This window comes from Salmo salar, chromosome 04, assembly GCF_965601325.2.
Source record: "Salmo salar chromosome 04, fSalSal1, whole genome shotgun sequence".
Taxonomy (NCBI): Eukaryota; Metazoa; Chordata; class Actinopteri; order Salmoniformes; family Salmonidae; genus Salmo; species Salmo salar.
The window spans coordinates 18930805-18951799 of NC_138294.1; the positions used below are offsets into that span (position 1 = coordinate 18930805).

Sequence of the window (20995 nt, forward strand, 5' to 3'; positions counted from 1 at the left end):
TTATACCCTCTATTGACCTAAATGCCTGTTCTGGAGACGAGACGCCTGCTCTGTCACCAAAAAGGTCTCTCTGTTACTAAAAGGTCTCACAAAGGTGACCATTTAGGCCTCTGTATGTGTTCTAGGAGTCAGGAATGTATTGCATATGGTCCATTGGAACCACATTGTCAACTGTTGGTATCATTGATTTTGGCTATACATTGTTGGTAGGTACATAATTACCAGACGCAAGGTTACATGAAAATGTTTATAAAAGCATTGTTTCCAAAAACTAGTATAGATAAAAAGGTAATAAACACAATAGAAACAAACACTTAAATGATTACACACAAAAAAAGCACTAATAAAAGTCATTCATCATTTTTTACATATAAACATAATTCAACATCATTTTTCAAATAAATGAGTTCAGTTCCTCTATAAATAGAAACGATGAACTAAATTCCAAGGCATAGTCTCGTACTAGACTGGAACAAATGCTACTAAATACACAGCAGTCAACATGAGAACAATGGCTACTGGAGGGCAGAGATTCCACATTAATATTCATGTGGTGAAAATGTACATTAATGCATAGATATTGAACGTTAAAGTGACAGTTCAGACAAATTTCTCATTTACAGTGCTAGTGTAGCTAGTTCAGCAAAGCCAAAGCGTGGATTGCAGTCTCCACTTGTCCAGGAAATGAATATGTGAATATGTAATTTGGCTGAACTACCCATTTAACCTGTCTCAGTGCAAACCATAGGCACACTGCTTCATGTTATAACATATGTATGGAGAGAGAAACTACTGGCAGTTTGTCATTGATATAACCACAGAGGAGTGAATTGTAAGGCAAAGTAAGACACTTCTTATGTGAACTTCTTAATAAACCGCAGCTTCAGATAGGCGATGACCAGGAAAATTAGTGTCATTATCGCCAAGGCAACGTGGTTTTCCCATAGGCCCCATGTAGTGTATTCTATTCCTAGGTAGTCCAGGTATTGTTCCCCTGTGCACCTGGAATGAGATGGAGAGAGGACCAAACAAACGTTCACCACTGTGTATCTATGGGATCCCGTGGGCAGGCAAGGCTGGGTCACGTTAAATAGGAAGAAAGTGTTTTGAAACGGACTGAAACCTGAACCTGAACTAATTTGAGTTTTCAGCTGAAAAGGACTCTGTGGGTCAAATTTTATTGTGTCGTAGGATAATTATTGTTTATTCTCTAATGTATATTTTTTAATTGTATCAAATAATTCAGCCTTCGCTGCTATTGACACCCAGTAACGATGCCTTATTGAAATAAGCCATTCTCTCTCTACGGTAGGGGATCTAGCTAACACACAACCGCTGCTCCATCTACAATGACTTCCTCAGTAGATGGTGCTAGAGGTACTCCAGTGACCATAGGCACTACACTTAATGACAGCATGTATGTAGCCTACTGGTAATACTAGTTATATACCCTATAAACCGTATTTAAGTCAGCCAACATCTATCACTATTTCTAAGCAAAAAATATAAAGATAACTTCCACAGTGTGTGTGTGTGTTACGTTACTCACATCCCGAGAGCGTGAGTAGTGTTCATACTACAGTTGGTCATCATGCCAGAGCCAGGAGACATGGTGGTGTGAATGGCAGGGTCCTCACAGAACTTCAGCCCCACAAACTCGTTGATCTCCAGGGCCTAGTCATTAAGAAACGTTACAATACAGTTTTGTTATAGTATATAATATCATACTGTATATATTAATATTTACAACAATTCTATATGTAATGAATTGCGCTATGAAAGTTGAATAAATGATTCTAATTAATACAGTATGGCAACATTTCACTAGATCAATTAAGAGGTGGTGGCTGACTGAGGTACTTACTGTTAGACCGTAGCGAGGGATACTGAGGTACTTACTGTTAGACCGTAGCGAGGGATACTGAGGTACTTACTGTTAGACCGTAGCGAGGGATACTGAGGTATTTACTGTTAGACCGTAGCGAGGGATACTGAGGTACTTACTGTTAGACCGTAGCGAGGGATACTGAGGTACTTACTGTTAGACCGTAGCGAGGGATACTGAGGTACTTACTGTTAGACCGTAGCGAGGGATACTGAGGTACTTACTGTTAGACCGTAGCGAGGGATACTGAGGTACTTACTGTTAGACCGTAGCGAGGGATACTGAGGTACTTACTGTTAGACCGTAGCGAGGGATACTGAGGTACTTACTGTTAGACCGTAGCGAGGGATACTGAGGTACTTACTGTTAGACCGTAGCGAGGGATACTGAGGTACTTACTGTTAGACCGTAGCGAGGGATACTGAGGTACTTACTGTTAGACCGTAGCGAGGGATACTGAGGTACTTACTGTTAGACCGTAGCGAGGGATACTGAGGTACTTTCTGTTAGACCGTAGCGAGGGATACTGAGGTACTTACTGTTAGACCGTAGCGAGGGATACTGAAGTACTTACTGTTAGACCGTAGCGAGGGATACTGAGGTACTTACTGTTAGACCGTAGCGAGGGATACTGAGGTACTTACTGTTAGACCGTAGCGAGGGATACTGAGGTACTTACTGTTAGACCGTAGCGAGGGATACTGAGGTACTTACTGTTAGACCGTAGCGAGGGATACTGAGGTACTTACTGTTAGACCGTAGCGAGGGATACTGAGGTACTTACTGTTAGACCGTAGCGAGGGATACTGAGGTACTTCAACCAGGCCAGCCAGTTCATGATACTGGGCAGGTTCACCAGCAGACCTGAGAAGATCTGACAACACATCAATAAATATTAATTCACCAATGAGGATCCCCCCCCCTAAATTGCAATTTGACCAGGAAATTGCCATTTTACAAGACAGACCTGGTAAGATGGAAGGAGCCCAACAAGCAGAACAAGATACAATAATGTTATCGCCCCAAGGATCCAACACAGCCACAGAGAGAGAGTTGATCGGCAGGTAGCCTAGCGGTTAGAGAGGCGAGCCAGCAACCGGAGCGTTAAAGAGGCAAACCCGCAACCAGAGGGTTGCCAGTTCGGATCCCGGGTCTGACATGAAGTAATCTGTCAGGAAGAGAGCTGGCAACCGGAGGGTTGCTGTATAAAATCCTAGATGCTGTTTCCTGCCGTTTTGCCCTTGAGCAAGGCACTTAAACCCCCACAACAACAGCTCCCCGGGCGCCCAGTGTGGCAGCCCCCCGCATATCTACAAAACCTGGCGTGTATGCATATGGGTCTTTCAGAGGGGTGAGGTTAAAAGTCAAATTTCGGTTGGACCTTGTGTGCAATTGACCAATAAAGTGATCTTAATCTGATTTTAGTCTTAACACCACAGAACCTATCTAAAGATCAAACAGAAAGACAGACAATAACACCACAGATCCTATCTAAAGATCAAACAGAACGACAGACAATAACACCACAGATCCTATCTAAAGATCAAACAGAAAGACAGACAATAACACCACAGATCCTATCTAAAGATCAAACAGAAAGACAGACAATAACACCACAGATCCTATCTAAAGATCAAACAGAACGACAGACAATAACACCACAGATCCTATCTAAAGATCAAACAGAAAGACAGACAATAACACCACAGATCCTATCTAAAGATCAAACAGAACGACAGACAATAACACCACAGATCCTATCTAAAGATCAAACAGAAAGACAGACAATAACACCACAGATCCTATCTAAAGATCAAACAGAACGACAGACAATAACACCACAGATCCTATCTAAAGATCAAACAGAAAGACAGACAATTACACCACAGATCCTACATCACTTTAATCCGAGGCTAGAAAAGATGACGGCCATTCCCCACTGTAATATCCATGTGTAACCTTGGAATGCAACGCTAGCTTATATTTATGTCTATACATAACTAGCAAATAATACTAGTGGGACAGCGCTGAACTTGAACCATAACTGGCATTGCAATACAACTCAGGTGCACCCTGCGCGTCCCTGAGTACCCCACCGCGCGCATGTGGTCACCGCATTGCACCCTCGTCCCTACACTCACCATCATGAAGACGAAGCTGATGGTCATGAAGATGTTGGCCATTGCCACCACACTCTGGTCGGCAGAGATGGCCATGGTCATGGCGGTGGCTGTGTAGGCCACCAGGGTCACGGTGAACATGAAGATGAAGAAGGCTGCCGGAGTGGTTTTGAAACCTGCAGGAGAGACACACACTTGAATGTTAAGATCATTTCAGAGACTGGTATTGAGTGGTAGGGTACATGCCCCTCTGCAAAGAGGGTTTGAGAGCAGTTTTGACCTTTCTTGACCTTTTACTGTCTGTGCCATTACCGTCTCAAATCTAATTGTATTTGTCACGTACACAGTTTATACAGCAGGTATAAAGGTTGCAGGGAAATGCTTGTGTGCTAGCTACCTCAACATCTACTCTATGTCCCTCTCTACTTTCCTTCCATCTTGACAATTCAAATTTAATCTTCATAAATGCAAATGTCTCATTCCCATGTTGTGCATCCAACCCACCTATCATGAAGTAGGCCACGCAGCTGAAGATGATGGCGGGGATGGTGCGCAGGGTGATGATGTCAGACAGGATCTTGGACAGGAAGTAGACTGAGACTCTGTAATACCCGCTGATGTACTCATGGCTGTTGGGGACAACAAAGACAAGAAGTCTACATGAACTCATACTGAGTGGTTTATTTTCTAACTTCCTTGGCTAGGGCCATTTGGAACTAATGCTTGCCAGGGTATTTCATACTGAAAATGCTCATTTACAGAATAATTAGAAGTACAAAGTTCAAACAGTGAACCTAATGTAGCTGTAAACGAATGCTTGTTGGTCCATTTCACACTGATAAGTATTTAGGCAGAGACAGTGTATATATATATATAATAGAGAGATTGAGATTTGTTGTTTTATAATATATATTTTCTTCATTTTTCCTCCACTCCAGATGTCACGTCCTGACCAGTAAAGGGGTCATTTGTAATTGTAGTATGGCCAGGGCGTGGCAGGGGGTTTGTTATGTGTGTTTTGGGTTTTTTTGGGTCTAGGGGATTTTGGTTCTAGTTTTCTATTTCTATGTTTCTTTTTCTATGTGTGGCCAGGTATGGCTTCCAATCAGAGGCAGGTGTCTTTCGTTGTCTCTGATTGGAAGCCATACTTAGGCAGCCTGTTTTTCCTGTGTTTTTGTGGGTGGTTATTTTCTGTATAGCCTGTGTGCCTTACGGAACTGTTTCGTCATCTGTTTATTTTGTTTGAGTGTTCTCTCTAAATAAAGAAGGAAGATGGGCACTATACCCGCTGCGCCTTGGTCTGTCCCTTACGATGCTTATGACACCAGATCCAACCTTATACATACGAACAACAACTTACAGACACACACAATGACTACATCTCATCTGGCCAGACCCGCATGCTCACACCCCCATATTCTATATTTCAAAGAGACCAGGTTATAGTGGTGCCACTGGTCTACTACAGTACGTACACAAACAGCTTCCTCTCTGTGATGAAGAGTTCGGCAGCGGACAGCGTGCTGAAACATTGGTTGGTGGTGATGAAGAAAAGAGCACCAATCCTACAAGAGGGGAAACATCAAGTTATGACATGAAATCCTTATGTTCTGCCCAGTCATGCATGGAATGAAAGGGAGTAAACCCCTATTGAAATGAATGCTACATGTTTTGCTGTGTGTGTACTCCATCGGCCTTCAGACTAAAGGGACCAAGGGAGTGGAGTCATAGTGTAGGTCTAATTTGACGCAGACCTGGGTTCAAATACTATTTTAAATATCTCAATTACTTTCACATACATTCAAAGTGAGTATTCAGATACAGTTTATTTGAAAAGACAGGTAGTTTCATATTTTAATGTATTTGCAAATACACTTGGAAAGTATTTGTCAGTATTTTCAAAAACTATTTTCAAATACCTGGGTTAAATAAATGGGAGTGTATTTGAGTATTTGAAATACAATTTGGCAAACTATTTGTTTTTGTTTTTACAAATAACCATTCAAATACTCAATTAAAAGTAATTGTTTGGGCTATGTATTTGAAAATACTCAAATACACAGAAAAATACATTTCTAAATACTACATAACTCAAATACACATGTATTTGAACCCAGGTGTGATTGTACCAATAAAATAATGAGCAAAATCCTGATTATTGTAAGCAGATTAATACACTAGTTAAAGACTCTCTAATGTACTTGTCTTCTTGCTAAGTTGTGCACCGGGGCCTCCCACTCCTTTTTCTATTCTTGTTAGAGCCAGTTTGCGCTGTTCTGTGAAGGGAGTAGTACACAGTATTGTACGAGATCTTCAGTTTCTTGGCAATTTATCAAATGAAATAGCCTTCATTTCTCAGAACAAGAATAGACTGACGAGTTTCAGAAGAAAGTTCTTTGTTTCTGGCCATTTTGAGCCTGTAATTGAACCCACAAATGCTGATGCAAAAAATATACTATTTATTGCTTCTTTAATCAGAACAACAGTTTTCAGCTGTGCTAACATAATTGCAAAAGGGTTTTCTAATGATCAATTAGCCTTTTAAAATGATAAACTTGGATTAGCTAACACAACGTGCCATTGGAACACAGGAGTGATGGTTGCTGATAATGGGCCTCTGTACGCCAATGTAGATATTCCATTACAAATCAGCCGTTACCAGCTACAATACTCATTTACAACATTAACAATGTCTACACCGTATTTCTGATCAATTTGATGTTATTTTAATGGACAAAAAATGTGCTTTTCTTTCAAAAAACAAGGACATTTCTAAGTGACCCCAAACTTTTGAATGGTAGTGTAAATGTCTGCATTATCCCGTTATATCATCTCTCTCCCAAAGCAGAGTCATTTACTAACCTAACCTTTACAGACAGACATTGCCGTTGTTCTGCCCCATGGGTTCCCATCAGTTTCAGTCTACAGATGAATCGAAATCAGATCACCTTACAGCCCATTCTGAGATGGATTTAAGGTTTTGTGATAAAAATGGTTCCCCCACCTGTTCTGTATTCCACTCTGGTCGTCCTTCACCCCGAAGAAAATGGCACCCACAATAAGAGCCAGAAAAATGGTGACTCCCAGCTGCCCAAAAGAGAAACATCGTAAATTTAGTAGCTAGGTCAAAGGTCAGCAAATCAGACAATCATAACGTCATATTTTACATCATGACCCGCAATGCGCCGTGGCATTGGGGAGTAAACAATCTTATATGTCTGACAATTTGCCTTACACAACTGAGACTTCAGTCACATGAGGGAGCCCATTTTGATCAAAGGCCCAGGCACGTTTTAATGTAAACACATCTCTTTAGGTCTATAGAAAAAAGGGTTTAGCTCTCTCTCAGAGAAGAAAATAAGCTGACTTTCTTAAAATACAGTTACAGTGAGGGAAAAAAGTATTTGATCCCCTGCTGATTTTGTACGTTTGCCCACTGACAAAGAAATGATCAGTCTATAATTTTAATGGTAGGTTTATTTGAACAGTGAGAGACAGAATAACAACAAAAAAATCCAGAAAAACGCATGTAAAAAATGTTATAACATTATTTGCATTTTAATGAGGGAAATAAGTATTTGACCCCCTCTCAATCAGAAAGATTTCTGGCTCCCAGGTGTCTTTTATACAGGTAACGAGCTGAGATTAGGAGCACACTCTTATAAACCTACCATTAAAATCCTTGCAAGATCTCACCTCGTGGAGTTGCAATGATCATGAGAACAGTGAGGAATCAGCCCAGAACTACACGGTAGGATCTTGTCAATGATCTCAAGGCAGCTGGGACCATAGTCACCAAGAAAACAATTGGTAACACACTACGCCGTGAAGGACTGAAATCCTGCAGCGCCCGCAAGGTCCCCCTGCTCAAGAAAGCACATTTTTGTTTGCTTTGCCAATGAACGTCTGAATGACTCAGAGGACAACTGGGTGAAAGTGTTTTGGTCAGATGAGACCAAAATGGAGCTCTTTGGCATCAACTCAACTCGCCGTGTTTGGAGGAGGAGGAATGCTGCCTATGACCCCAAGAACACCATCCCCACCGTCAAACATGGAGGTGGAAACATTATGCTTTGGGGGTGTTTTTCTGCTAAGGGGACAGGACAGCTTCTCCGCATCAAAGGGACGATGGACGGGGCCATGTACCGTCAAATCTTGGGTGAGAACCTCCTTCCCTCAGCCAGGGCATTGAAAATGGGTCATGGATGGGTATTCCAGCATGACAATGACCCAAAACACACGGCCAAGGCAACAAAGGAGTGGCTCAAGAAGAAGCACATTAAGGTCCTGGAGTGGCCTAGCCAGTCTCCAGACCTTAATCCCATAGAAAATCTGTGGAGGGAGCTGAAGGTTCGAGTTGCCAAACGTCAGCCTCGAAACCTTCATGACTTGGAGAAGATCTGCAAAGAGGAGTGGGACAAAATCCCTCCTGAGATATGTGCAAACCTGGTGGCCAACTACAAGAAATGTCTGACCTCTGTGATTGCCAACAAGGGTTTTGCAAAGAAGTTCTAAGTCATGTTTTGCAGAGGGGTCAAATACTTATTTCCCTCATTAAAATGCAAATCATTTTATAACATTTTTGACATGCGTTTTTCTGGATTTTTTTGTTGTTATTCTGTCTCACACTGTTCAAATAAACCTGCCATTAAAATTATAGACTGATCCTTTCTTTGTCAGTGGGCAACGTACAAAATCAACAGGGGATCAAATACTTTTTTCACTACTATGTATCACTACTTCTCCTGGCCTTGCAGAGGCAAAGGGTCTAACCCTGATAGAACCTGATTAGTCCATTAAGAATCCTGATAGAACCTGATTAGTCTATTAAGAACCCTGATAGAACCGATTAGTCCATTAAGAACCCTGATAGAACCTGATTAGTCTATGAAGAACCCTGATAGAACCTGATTAGTCCATTAAGAATCCTGATAGAACCTGATTAGTCTATTAAGAACCCTGATAGAACCGATTAGTCCATTAAGAACCCTGATAGAACCTGATTAGTCCATTAAGAACCCTGATAGAACCTGATTAGTCCATTAAGAACCCTGATAGAACCGATTAGTCCATTAAGAACCCTGATAGAACCTGATTAGTCCATTAAGAACCCTGATAGAACCTGATTAGTCCATTAAGAACCCTGATAGAACCTGATTAGTCCATTAAGAATGTGGACATTCTTAAAACTAGGTATATTCCCACACAAACTACACCGAATCAGCGCTCTCCACACTCTCCCTCATCCATTCTCATCCACAGACCGGTAGTCCATGTTGGGTAAGAAAGAGAGAAAACAAAGAGAGAAAAGGTGAAATCTCCGGAGCGACATTTGTTTTAATCCTGACGATTTACATCTTATGACAGGCCTAACCGGCCCCAGCGCGGTTCCCAGGGTGAGAGGATAAGCTAATAAGGTTGAGCCTTTTTCACCTCATTCCCCAAGCCCCTCATGTGGAAGCCCAGCGCAGGTCATGGTGTGATCATGTGACAAAGGTCTGGGCCCTGGCCACTGGGGGGGGGGGCTGCTGTGGCCAGATATGATATCACTTCAGTTCTAGGCCCGGAGAGGCAACAGCAGGGTCACAACAGTCAGCAAAGCTGATTAGCTAGGTCTCTAGCCCTCTATCCTTTAAGATCCAGACCCAGCCTGGGATTATTGTCAATTTACTATGAGGCCAATTAGCTGTTAATAATTCTTGAAGTGATATACTTCTGATGGCCTGTTGTTGCCTTGGATGACTAATGAGGGCACTAAGTCGTCAGAACTCCCTCCTCCCGCCAACTCCGTCACCCTTTAAGCGCAAAAGAGCTTGTTGTGAAGTGGAGAGTTAAGTACGTGGGCTGCAATTAAAAATCATACTATTCTCAAGTCACTTGCTCGGAGGGTAAGTCCGGTCATAAGGTTATTGGTGATAGGAGCGTAGCTAAATCCATTACCCTTTTATTCTGAGAATCCTCTCCCCACTGGGGTGTGTTTGAAATGAGTTTAGGGGACATTGGTACAGCACCTCTTAAACTTGAAACCCACAAATAGAAATCCGGTGACTATTGGTGTGTGTGTGCGTCTGTATCGGTGTGTGTGTGTGTGCGCGTCTGTATCGGTGTGTGTGTGTGTGTGTGCGTCTGTATCGGTGTGTGTGTGTGTGTGTGTGTGTGCGTCTGTATCGGTGTGTGTTCTAACCTGTGCGACGGAGGTCTGCGGGTTCAGCGCCAGGTTCCGTAAGGTTCTGCCTAGGACCCAGTGGAGCTGGGTGAAGAAGGAGCTGTTGTAGGTGATGGTACGGGACGTGGGCTTGGTGGTGTACTGCTTTCCCTGGGTGATCCTCTCCAGCTCGACCTGGGTGTCTCTGAAGTAGGAGCAGTTCCTGTACTCCTCCACTAGACGCTCCTCGATGGTCTGCCTGGAGCCACTCAGCTCCTCAAAGTCAATGTCTAGGATGGGAGAGAACCAAGAGTCAATACACACTGTTAAAGGTTGGAGACCATCCCCCCTTAATTCACCCATGACAACAACCCATTTTTCAATCCATACCCTTATCCTAAGTGCAAAAGACCCAGATACAAATTCATTGAAGTCCAGTCTGAGATCCGGCTGACTACTCCCATTGTACCAAAACGGTTCCTTCCACAATCCACACCAATAGTGTATGCCTGTCGCTATTAGCATTAGCCGTAGCCTCTCAAAGGCCAACAAATCCTACTGTACCAGTACAGATCAGAGGGTTTTTCACATTGAGCTGATAGGATTAACGGGGGTTATCCAACTGCCTGGCCTCCAGCCTCAGGCCCTAGCTGCGGCATCAGCCGCCCGCTCCCTCCAACCCCTGTCCCTGTCTGGGCAACGCCAAGCCTCCTGCACCCCTAATCTCACTGACCCAGGGGCAGATGTTTGTGTTAGAGTGCTGGGTCCCTTGTTCTTTTACTATGCTGCCAGGGCTCTAAGGCACCTTTCAGGTGCTTGCGAGACTTGGACTCATATACTGCACACTGTTTGTTAGTGTGTGTGTGTGTGTGTGTGTGTGTGTGTGTGTGTGTGTGTGTGTGTGTGTGTGTGTGTGTGTGTGTGTGTGTGTGTGTGTGTGTGTGTGTGTGTGTGTGTGTGTGTGTGTGTGTGTGTGTGTGTGTGTGTGTGTGTGTGTGTGTGTGAAAATGACCTTCTCCCTGAATCTTGTTCATAGCAGTGGCAGTAGAATCTCCGTTGATGACGTCTAGGAAGAAGTCGGCTGGGTTGTTGTGGGCCTCGCAGGCGTAACCTAGGATACAACAACACATGTGAACATTAGTCTCCCCTATATCAATCTCTATTCTGCTTTGTCCCGTTCAGGACTTTTACATCAATCTAACTTCCTTTATCTCTTAAACAACACAACAACGGTAGCTCCTTATATTTTGTGTGTAGTATTGATATTGAAGGTTACCTATGTCGGCGAAATAGTCCAGTGCATTCTGGGCCGGCCCATGGTACACCTGTTTGCCGCTAACTAGCAGGGTCAGGGAGTCGAACAGCCGGTAGATGGAGTAACGCGGTTGGTGGATGGACATGATGATGGTGCGTCCCTGATTGGCCATTCTAAAAGGAGATAAGACAATGAAAAAAGGTCTGGAGGTCTACATTTAACAGGGCAGCCAATAAGAAAGGTAGGACATTTAGAGGACAAATGTGGTGCAAATTAAACCGGGAAGGGAATAAGAAAAGCATCAAATATGAAATGTAGGATACTACTATTAACCCCACCCCATGAATCAATCGAAATTAAATTAAATCTCTTTCCTTCTTGGAATAGTAGTCCTATACCTTTTGAGCAGCAGCAGCACAGAGTTAGCGGTGCTAGCGTCCAGGGCCATTACAGTAACAGTTTAGAGCTACAGATACCTTTTGAGCAGCAGCAGAACAGAGTTAGCGGTGCTAGCGTCCAGGCCCGTTACAGTAACAGTTTAGAGCTACAGATACCTTTTGAGCAGCAGCAGAACAGAGTTAGCGGTGCTAGCGTCCAGGCCCGTTACAGTAACAGTTTAGAGCTACAGATACCTTTTGAGCAGCAGCAGGACAGAGTTAGCGGTGCTAGCGTCCAGGCCCGTGGTGGGTTCATCCAAGAAGAGAACAGAGGGGTCGATGATGAGCTCCATGCCGATGTTGGTCCTCTTCCTCTCCCCTCCAGAGATCCCCCGGATCATCTGGGTACCAACCTGGGGAGGAACACAATCACATCACATGATAGCCCTTGGACATCTATCATATGCTGTATGGAACCACAGCCTTATATGACATGATAGCCCTCATATGGCCTGAAACCTTCAAAATGACATTGGAAGACATTGGTGAGAAGGAAGCAATTTTACTGCACATCTACAATGTGTATACAAAACATTAAGAACACCTGCTCTTTCCATGACATAAACTGACCAGGTGAATACAGGTGAAAGCTATGATCCCTTATTGATGTCACTTGTTAAATCCACTTCAATCAGTGTAGATTATGGGGAGGATACAGGTTAATTAAGGATTTCTAGGACTAGAGACAATTGAGAGATGGATTGTGTATATGTGCCATTCAGAGGGTGAACGGGCAAGACAAAAGATGCCTTTGAATGGGGTGTGGTGGTAGGTGCCAGGCGCACCAGTTTGAGTTTGTCAAGAACTGCAACGCTGCTGGGTTTTTCATGCTCAACAGTTTCCCGTGTGTATCAAGAATGGTCCACCACCCAAAAGACATCCAGCCAACTTGACACAACTGTGGGAAGCATTGGAGTCAACATGGGCCAGCATCCCTGTGTGTGGGGGGGTGCAACTCAATATTAGGAAGGTGTTTGGTATACTCACTGTATATAGTGGAGGGAAAATACTGTGGACGGTTTGATCATAGAGATCCTATTAAACTGCATTTAGTCCTACTCAAATTCAAATTCCTAATTCTATGGAAGGCTCATAAAACTATCATGAATTCAGTCCTGAACAGTCGTCTCAACATTTCCATTCTGTCTATGTTACAACGTACCTTAGCGTCGGCCACCTTGGTGAGGCCTAGCTCGGTGATGAGGTCGTTGACCCTGCCCTCCTTCTCTTTCTGGGGCACGGAGCGGGGCAGACGCAGCGCTGCAGAGAATCGCAGGTTCTCCCTCACCGTCAGAGTCCCCATCACCACATCGTCCTGGTGAGGTCACAGAGACAAAGGTCAGAAGTCACTGACTGGGGTAATATGGTCAGGAGCTTTGAAAAAGTACTGTAGCTACATGGTTCTTTTCCTGCTGTTGGACCCTAGAGTTTTGTTGTACATGTCTCCTTTGAATATGCTCTTCTAACTGCGCCATGGTCTCCGACAATATTTACAACAGGTAGCCAATAGACTTACCTGGACAACATAGCCGGAGAGGCACTTGAAGTTGGGTGGTTGTGGCACCCCGTCGATCAGCACCTCCCCTGAGAGACCAGAGGGGTCCTTCCTGGCTGCTAGAACGTCCAGGAACCTAACCATAACGTTAGATCAATAATCACTATGGCAACCTGTGGGACCTTTTTTTTTGTAACAAGCAATGTAATGCCGTTAAAGATAAACCGTTGTCATCAACAAAATACTCACGAGGACTTTCCACTTCCAGTGGGTCCTAGAATGGCATTTAGACCCGGTCTCATGATGCCACTGCAAGACAACGACAAAACGCATAAGATATTTTAAGATGCACTGAAACATTCCACATATTTACCATAATAAACATGTAATCAACACACATTGTGTTACATCATGTTTTATACCAATGAGAAGTGGAGCACTGTATTCTAAATTATGAAAGACTTACAAAAATCAATAAGAGTATAGGCCTACAGTTCAGAGTTGCAAATCAGTAAATGGATTTGGATATGTGTACACACAACTGAGTCATTCATAAGCACTTCAAACTGTTGGACTAAGTTAAGCAAATCAAAGCTAGATGAACCTAACATTGAATCAATACCAATAAAAAGGTCTGCACTCTTGGAATTGTGGCTATGAAAAGGAAATATGTTGATTTCATCTCAGAGGAACATTGAAGTGTTTTTCTCCGTAAACCACTTTCAGAATTGTGAAAAGCTGATTAAGGACCAAGAATTATAGGACAGAACTTTTATCATCAAACAAAATGCTAGATTTATAGCACCTTATGACATACTTACGACAGGTTTATGGCACCCATTCATGTCATGGGCAAAGCATTTTTGTCATCTACTTTCTATACTCACAATGTTACGCAAATGTCTTATCAAATCATTACATACGGCGGGCAAAAGTTATCACGCCAGTCCAGCAAGTTGATCAAGTGTCAAGGGCTTGTGTTTTTAATGTGTGAACATTGTCTCTATAGCATAGTCATACACACGGAAGAATCACAAGTGTGACAGAGTGAAAAGGAGGAGGTTTGGTTCTCCAATTAACCGATTCAAACAGCACAAAGAATACGCTGAACACAAAGACCTCCAACAATCTGAGAAAGAAATGATCAATACCAATGTATAATGGTCCAAAACAAGAATACAGAATCACATCTTGTGATTCCACAAAGAACATTTGCACAATTGGTATTAAAAAGCATCTGTCATATAAAAACAGAATTAAAAAGCTGAATTATAAAGGCTTGTAGTGTAGAATCACGTGACAGCATTTAATTTGGTTCCTTGGCAGCCTGCTCCACAGTGCATCAAAGAGATTACAGGCAAGAAACCATGCTTAATATCATATAATTAACACTAGGGGAAACGGACCAAAACTTGTGTGAAATTACACATTCCTCCCTGGGAAATGTCAAGTACATTTAATGCCATCAGAAAAAAAAGACATTTGAATTTTCCACTGCACTATTGTTCATTGTGGTCTGAGTATGCTAGCCCTAATCTCAAATGGAGAGGCCTGTATGTTTTGTCAACTTGTGTTAATGATCTCTCTCCCTCTTTTGGTTTCACTTCACTTTCACGCTCTCTCTGACACACACACACACACACACACACACACACACACACACACACACACACACACACACACACACACACACACACACACACACACACACACACACACACACACACACACACACACACACACACACACACACACACACACAAAACCTCTTCATGAGCATTGGAGAGACAGCGAACTTAATTCCTATAATTGAGTTACATCCATCAATGACACTCACAAGCATTCCTAATTTGTTGACACTCCCTTAATTCACTAGTAAAGGGGCAGTGGTGAAAAAGTACCCAGTTGTCATACTTGAGTAAAAGTAAAGATACCTTAGTAGAAAATGACTCAAGTAAAAGTCGACCAGTAAAATACTACTTGAGTAAAAGTCTAAAAGTATTTGATTTTAAATATACTTAAGTATCGAAAGTAAATGGAATTGCTAAAATGTACGTAAGTATCAAAAGTATAAATTATTTCAAATTCCTTATATTAAGCAAACCAGACGGCACAATTTTCTCATTTTTTTGTTGTTGACGGACAGCAGAGGCACACTCCAACACATCATTTACAAACAAAGCATCTATGTTTAGTGAGTCCGCCAGATCAGAGGCAGTAGGGATGACCAGGGATGTTCTCTGTGTGTGAATGAGACCATTTTCCTGTCAAAATATAACGAGTACTTTTGCGTGTCAGGAAAAATGTATGGAGTAAAAAGTACATTATTTTATATAGGAATGTAGTGAAGTAAAAGTAAAAGTTGGCAAAAATATGTAAAGTAAAGATACCCCCAAAAATTACTTAAGTAGTACTTTAAAGTATTTTTTACTTAAGTACTTTACACCACTGTAAAGGGGTGTGGAGGTGGGCAGGAATACACTGAGGCTGTATCAAGAGAGACATAAGCAAACGAGCTCAACCAATAAATCCACATCGAATTAACTTCATAATCCCCAAATGTAATTGGGTGGTCAAAGTGTATATTAACTTCAGGTCCACTAGCATTTTGGCGTGTGTGTGTGTGTGTTATTGTAGCTAGTTATTGAGTATTTTTACATGCACAGTAATAATTTGATATTAAACTGATTAATGGCAGTAGGCAGATTATGCAATAGCCATGTAAACACCTTACTCTGCTTATCTTAAATCGGCGTAAGGTCAAAATCAAAGTAAGCATATGCCGATAAAAAAAAACTGGTTTTCTGAGCAATCTTTTTAATTATTAGGACATGTAAACGCCTTAAATCGGGCGTTCCAGCAGTGTATTTGATCTGCGCATATGCCAGCACCAGCCGAGCGAGCCTCCTTCTTTAGCGAGAGTGAAGTGAGTTTGGGACAACTGAATGTATGAGACTCAGAATCAAATATGCTTCCAAAAAATAACATGGTCGCTGTGGTTGAATGTTAATTTTAAATGCCGATTTTCTGCATTTAACAGAGTGCCATCAGGTAACCTGACATCAGATGTGCCCATGTAAACATGATTATTAGGGAAATCGTTCTTCTTGCAAAGCATGTAAACATTTTCATCAAACTATTATATTAATCTGACTATCCACAATAATCACCTTATTGTGTGCATGTAACCTTACTCATTGTATGCCATTTAGCAGACGCTTTTATCCAAAGGGACTTACAGTCATGTGTGCATACATTTTTCATATGAGTGGCCCCAGCGGGAATCAAACCTTTAGCCTTGGCGTTGCATGCTCTACCAACTGAGCCACACAAGACTGTGTGTGTGTGTGTGTGTGTGTGTGTGTGTGTGTGTGTGTGTGTGTGTGTGTGTGTGTGTGTGTGTGTGTGTGTGTGTGTGTGTGTGTGTGTGTGTGTGTGTGTGTGTGTGTGTGTGTGTGCATGTGCATGCATGTGATGAAACTCCCATTAATCATCCACTAGTCAATTAGTATCACTAAAACTTGTGCGTTTGGGCATGTTTCAAGGTGGAAGCCTGTGTGTAGAATACATGAGAGTGTGTGTGCATCTTTGAAAGTGTGTGTTTGTCTGCTTGTGTCTGTGTGTACATGAGACCAAAGGATCCACTAACTCCACTCACTTGAGGTCCACCAGTATCTCCCTGGCAGTGTTCTTCCTCTTGCAGAGCGGTCCAGTCTTCAGCTTCACCTTGTACTGGATGCTGTGGAAACTGACCGTGGAGCCCCGGGGCTGCAGCTTGTTCAGCTCCACCATGGTGCTGCTGGTTATGACCTTGGTCCTGGGCGTCCCGTTGGTGGATGTGACGTCTTCAGTCATGGCAACGCTGATGTGATTGGCTCGATCGGTCATTATCTGCAGGGGTGAGACCTGTGGGGATTGGTCAAGGGATAGGTCTGAAATTGATACACTATTTTCCTCGTGTAGTGCACTACTCAAATCAAATGTTATTGATTGCGTGCACATACTTTGCAGATGTTATCACAGGTGCAGCGAAATGCTTGTATTTCTAGCTCAGACAGTGCAGTAATATCTAACAATACACACAAATCTCTCAAAATAAAAAGAAAGGTATTAAGAAATATCATGACGAGCAAGTCAGAGTCCGGAATATAAATATATATGTATATGATAGTGTGTATAAACATTATGGACAGTATATGAATAGAAAAGGTGTGTACAGCAGTAATTATATAAGATGAGCCTTGACTAGAATACAGCATATACATATGAAGTAGGTAAAACAGTATGTAAACATTATTAAAGTGACCAGTGTTCAATGACTATGTACATAGGGCAGCAGTCTCTAAGGTGCAGGGTTGAGTACCGGGTGGTAGTCGGCCAGTAACAGTGACTTAAGTTCAGGGCAGGGTACTGGACAGAGGCTGGCTAGTGGTGACTATTTAATAGTCTGATGGCATGGAGATAGAAGCTGTTTTTCAGTCTCTTGGTCCCAGCTTTGATGCACCTGTACTGTCTGCACTTTCTAGATGGTAGCGGGTGAACGGGTTGTGGCTCGGGTGGCTGAGGTCCTTTATGATCTTCTTCTCCTTCCTGTGACACCGGGCGCTGTAGATGTCTTGTAGGGCAGGCAGTGTAGAAAGCCCTGTGGTTGCGGACGGTGCAATTGCTGTACCAGGAGGTGATACAGCCTGACAGGATACTCTCAATGGTGCATCTGTAGAAGTTTGTGAGGTTCTTAATGTCCAAGCTGTTGGGTCTTAAGGGCTGTTGCACCTTCTTCACCACACTGTCTGTGTGGATGGACCATTTCAGGTTGTCAGTGATGTGCACGCCGAGGAACTTGATGCTTTCCACCCTCTCCACTGCTGCCCCGTCGGGGTGGATGGGGCGTGCTCTCTCTGCTGTCTCCTGAAGTCCACGATCAGCTCCTTTGTTTTGTTGACTTTGAGGGAGGGGTTATTTCCCTGGCACCACTCCCCTCACCTCATCCCTGTAGGTTGTCTCGTCGTTGTTGGTAAATCAGGCCCACCACTGTCGTGGCATCTGCAAACTTGATGATTGAGTTACTTCTGACCAAAGTGATTCAGGTCAAAAGAAGTGCACTACTGTATGGAGAATAAATAGGGTGTCACTTAATTTGAGATTTAGAGTGGATAAATAGAAGGACTTTTAATGTGTTTTATTGATGCCTTTAGGACATACTTTGGTGTATGAATCTGAGAGCTTCAAGTAAGGGAGGGATATACTGTAGAGACAAACTTCAGACTTTTAGGAAGAGTGATACATATTTATCATTACGCAATACATTTAGATGTGGAGAAGTGGAAACATTGGGCACATTGTCTGCATATCTGAGCACATTTAATTAGGATCAGTCTAAATGAATGTCATGCGACCTTTGTGGTGGACTGGTACATAGAGAGAAAGAAGCTCGAGAGACGGAGAGAGAAGCTTGAGTGAGAGAAGCGCTCCAGAGAGAAGCAATAGAGAACAGCTAGAGTGAGGAGAGACACCCAATCGCTTTCAAATGCCGTTATAAATACATTATACCACTCTAAATACCTCTGCTCTGGGATACGCTTGTTGAAGACAAATTAAACCAAATAATTGTATCTATTTAATCCTATAGGAATGTATAGACACTGGAAAACAGTATACTCGTCCAATGAGCAGACCAGCGTTGAAATTTAGTTAGTTGGACCACTTTCCACATGTACATACATTGTGCTTACTTTTTTTTACCACCCTCTCTTAGCATAATTGCTACAAATGTATATCATAGCCTAGGCTACTTTAAAACTATATATTCATGTTTTACCATGACTGAAGATAGCCATTCTTGGAAATATGATTTCTGAATGGTTTGAATTGGTGACCATAATTGTTCAACTGGGAATGCAATGCATGGATGACTAAGTAACGTTAGGTTGTTTCTGCCTGAAAAAAAAGTATGTAGCCTTCATTTCCTAGACGTAAAGTAAACAACAATATTTAATTGTACAAAAATGGTCAAAGTCAATGTTTTCTTTTACCAAACACGCATGCAGTGGAGTGGGGTCTTTTACAAAAACTTGAACAAAATTGAATCATCGTCTGGAACTAAAAGATAATCGGCGCCCGCTATTTTTTATATAATACTAGCATGTAGAAGCAGGATGTTACTAAAGAATTGACCGAAGAGGATCACGTCACTGTTATGCATGGCATTTAGCCTTCAAATAATGTAGCAAATTTAGCCTAAAATAAAATATATCCCATCTGAAAATATCATGCAAAACGGATACATACCCGCCTGTAAACTTTGAAATTGCTACAGTCCTCTCAGTTCTGGTACTCGAAAAGACCGAACCAAGCCACGAGTGTGACCAACGATCCGCTTTGGCCAATGAATTTATACTACAGGTATTCAATAAGAGAAGCGGCTATGGAAAAATCTCAATACATACTCTTCGCCTAATCTCTCCTCGGCCTCCTTCTCAAAACTCATTGGAGGAGAAGGTCAGAGGGGCGGGACCTCTGGCTTTCTCATCCAATGGGTTTTGAGAAGGAGGCGAGGCGAGAGGGCGCGAAGGTATATATAATTGAGATCATCCCTATGACAGTATGGGCGCCTCCCAAACCGAGCCATGCCGTTAAATTGTGCAAAGCGTGTGCATGAATGGTTCAACAAGGACATTGGCAATTAAGCATGGGCAAATAAGCATTTCTTAATTATTGCAACATTTTCAATAGAACCCCTTTCTCTTTCAATTGCTCTCACACGTATCTAGAGCACAACCCCAGGACTACGAATGACATTTCATTTAAGTGGATTTCAATAGAAAATTAAATAAGTTGAAAGGACTGTATAAAAATGACTATATTTATACTGTTTGTCACACTGTGTATTCACATAGACCTACTGTATTCTTCACATAGCTCATTGTAATTTATCTCGGGCTATTGCTTTACATTGATTACATTTTGTTACACTGTTTATTATTTATACATTGGATTCTCGACATAGCTCACTGTATCTACTGCTGTCCGAGGTGACACCACAGGTCCCAAAGTAGCGTGGCAAAAATATAATACAATTCTGAGGCCCGTAGTTTTACCTGATCTGGTAACCTAAGCAGGTAAAACTCCGGACCTTAAATGGCATGACGTAATTCATCTGTTGTAAAAAGGTTTCATATGGGCTATGATGGGACCAGAGTTTTTCTAATCATGTCAAAGGGTTTTAAAAAAACTCCTGGAAAAACTCCTGGCCTTGATGAGTATGAAAACCCTGTCAAACTACAGCAACCTTGTATTTGTTCATATTAATTATACATTAATTACGTTTTAAAGGACTAGGGGGGGGGGGGGGGGGGTTCCTAGACACAGACACAGAGAAAGCAACATGATTGGACAATAAAACTCACATGGCTGAGCTTGCTTTAGGCAGGTTTGCATCGTGTAGTACTGCCCAGTGGTAGGCATAATTAAACATGTATTCACAGTCTATGACAGCTATTGTGTTAATTAATTCCCGTTAATCCTTTTGGATCGAAAAAGTATAGATAGCCTAGTCAGCCCAGGTTTGAAGATAAACCAAATGTAATCCCATTCACGTTCTCACAAACAAATGGGCTATACATATACAACGTTTGATAGCGCTTCGTTTACCCTGGCCA

At 42.3% G+C, this 20995-nt stretch overlaps 1 protein-coding gene across 1 annotated transcript; it reads right to left on the reverse strand.

Moving 5' to 3' along the window:
• Nucleotides 1–233: 233 nt before the first annotated feature.
• Nucleotides 234–19733, reverse strand: LOC106602338 (broad substrate specificity ATP-binding cassette transporter ABCG2). The gene is made up of 16 exons (XM_045716527.2): nt 19626–19733; nt 16996–17243; nt 13587–13646; nt 13359–13473; nt 13005–13157; nt 12038–12195; nt 11427–11578; nt 11163–11261; nt 10190–10440; nt 7010–7092; nt 5481–5570; nt 4510–4634; nt 4027–4181; nt 2670–2759; nt 1550–1674; nt 234–1002 (listed from the first exon to the last, which is right to left on the reverse strand). The coding sequence occupies exons 2-16, from the start codon at nt 17223–17225 to the stop codon at nt 855–857; spliced, it is 2034 nt and encodes a 677-aa protein (XP_045572483.1). The 5' UTR covers nt 17226–17243; nt 19626–19733; the 3' UTR covers nt 234–854.
• Between the last annotated feature and the right edge of the window lie 1262 nt (nt 19734–20995).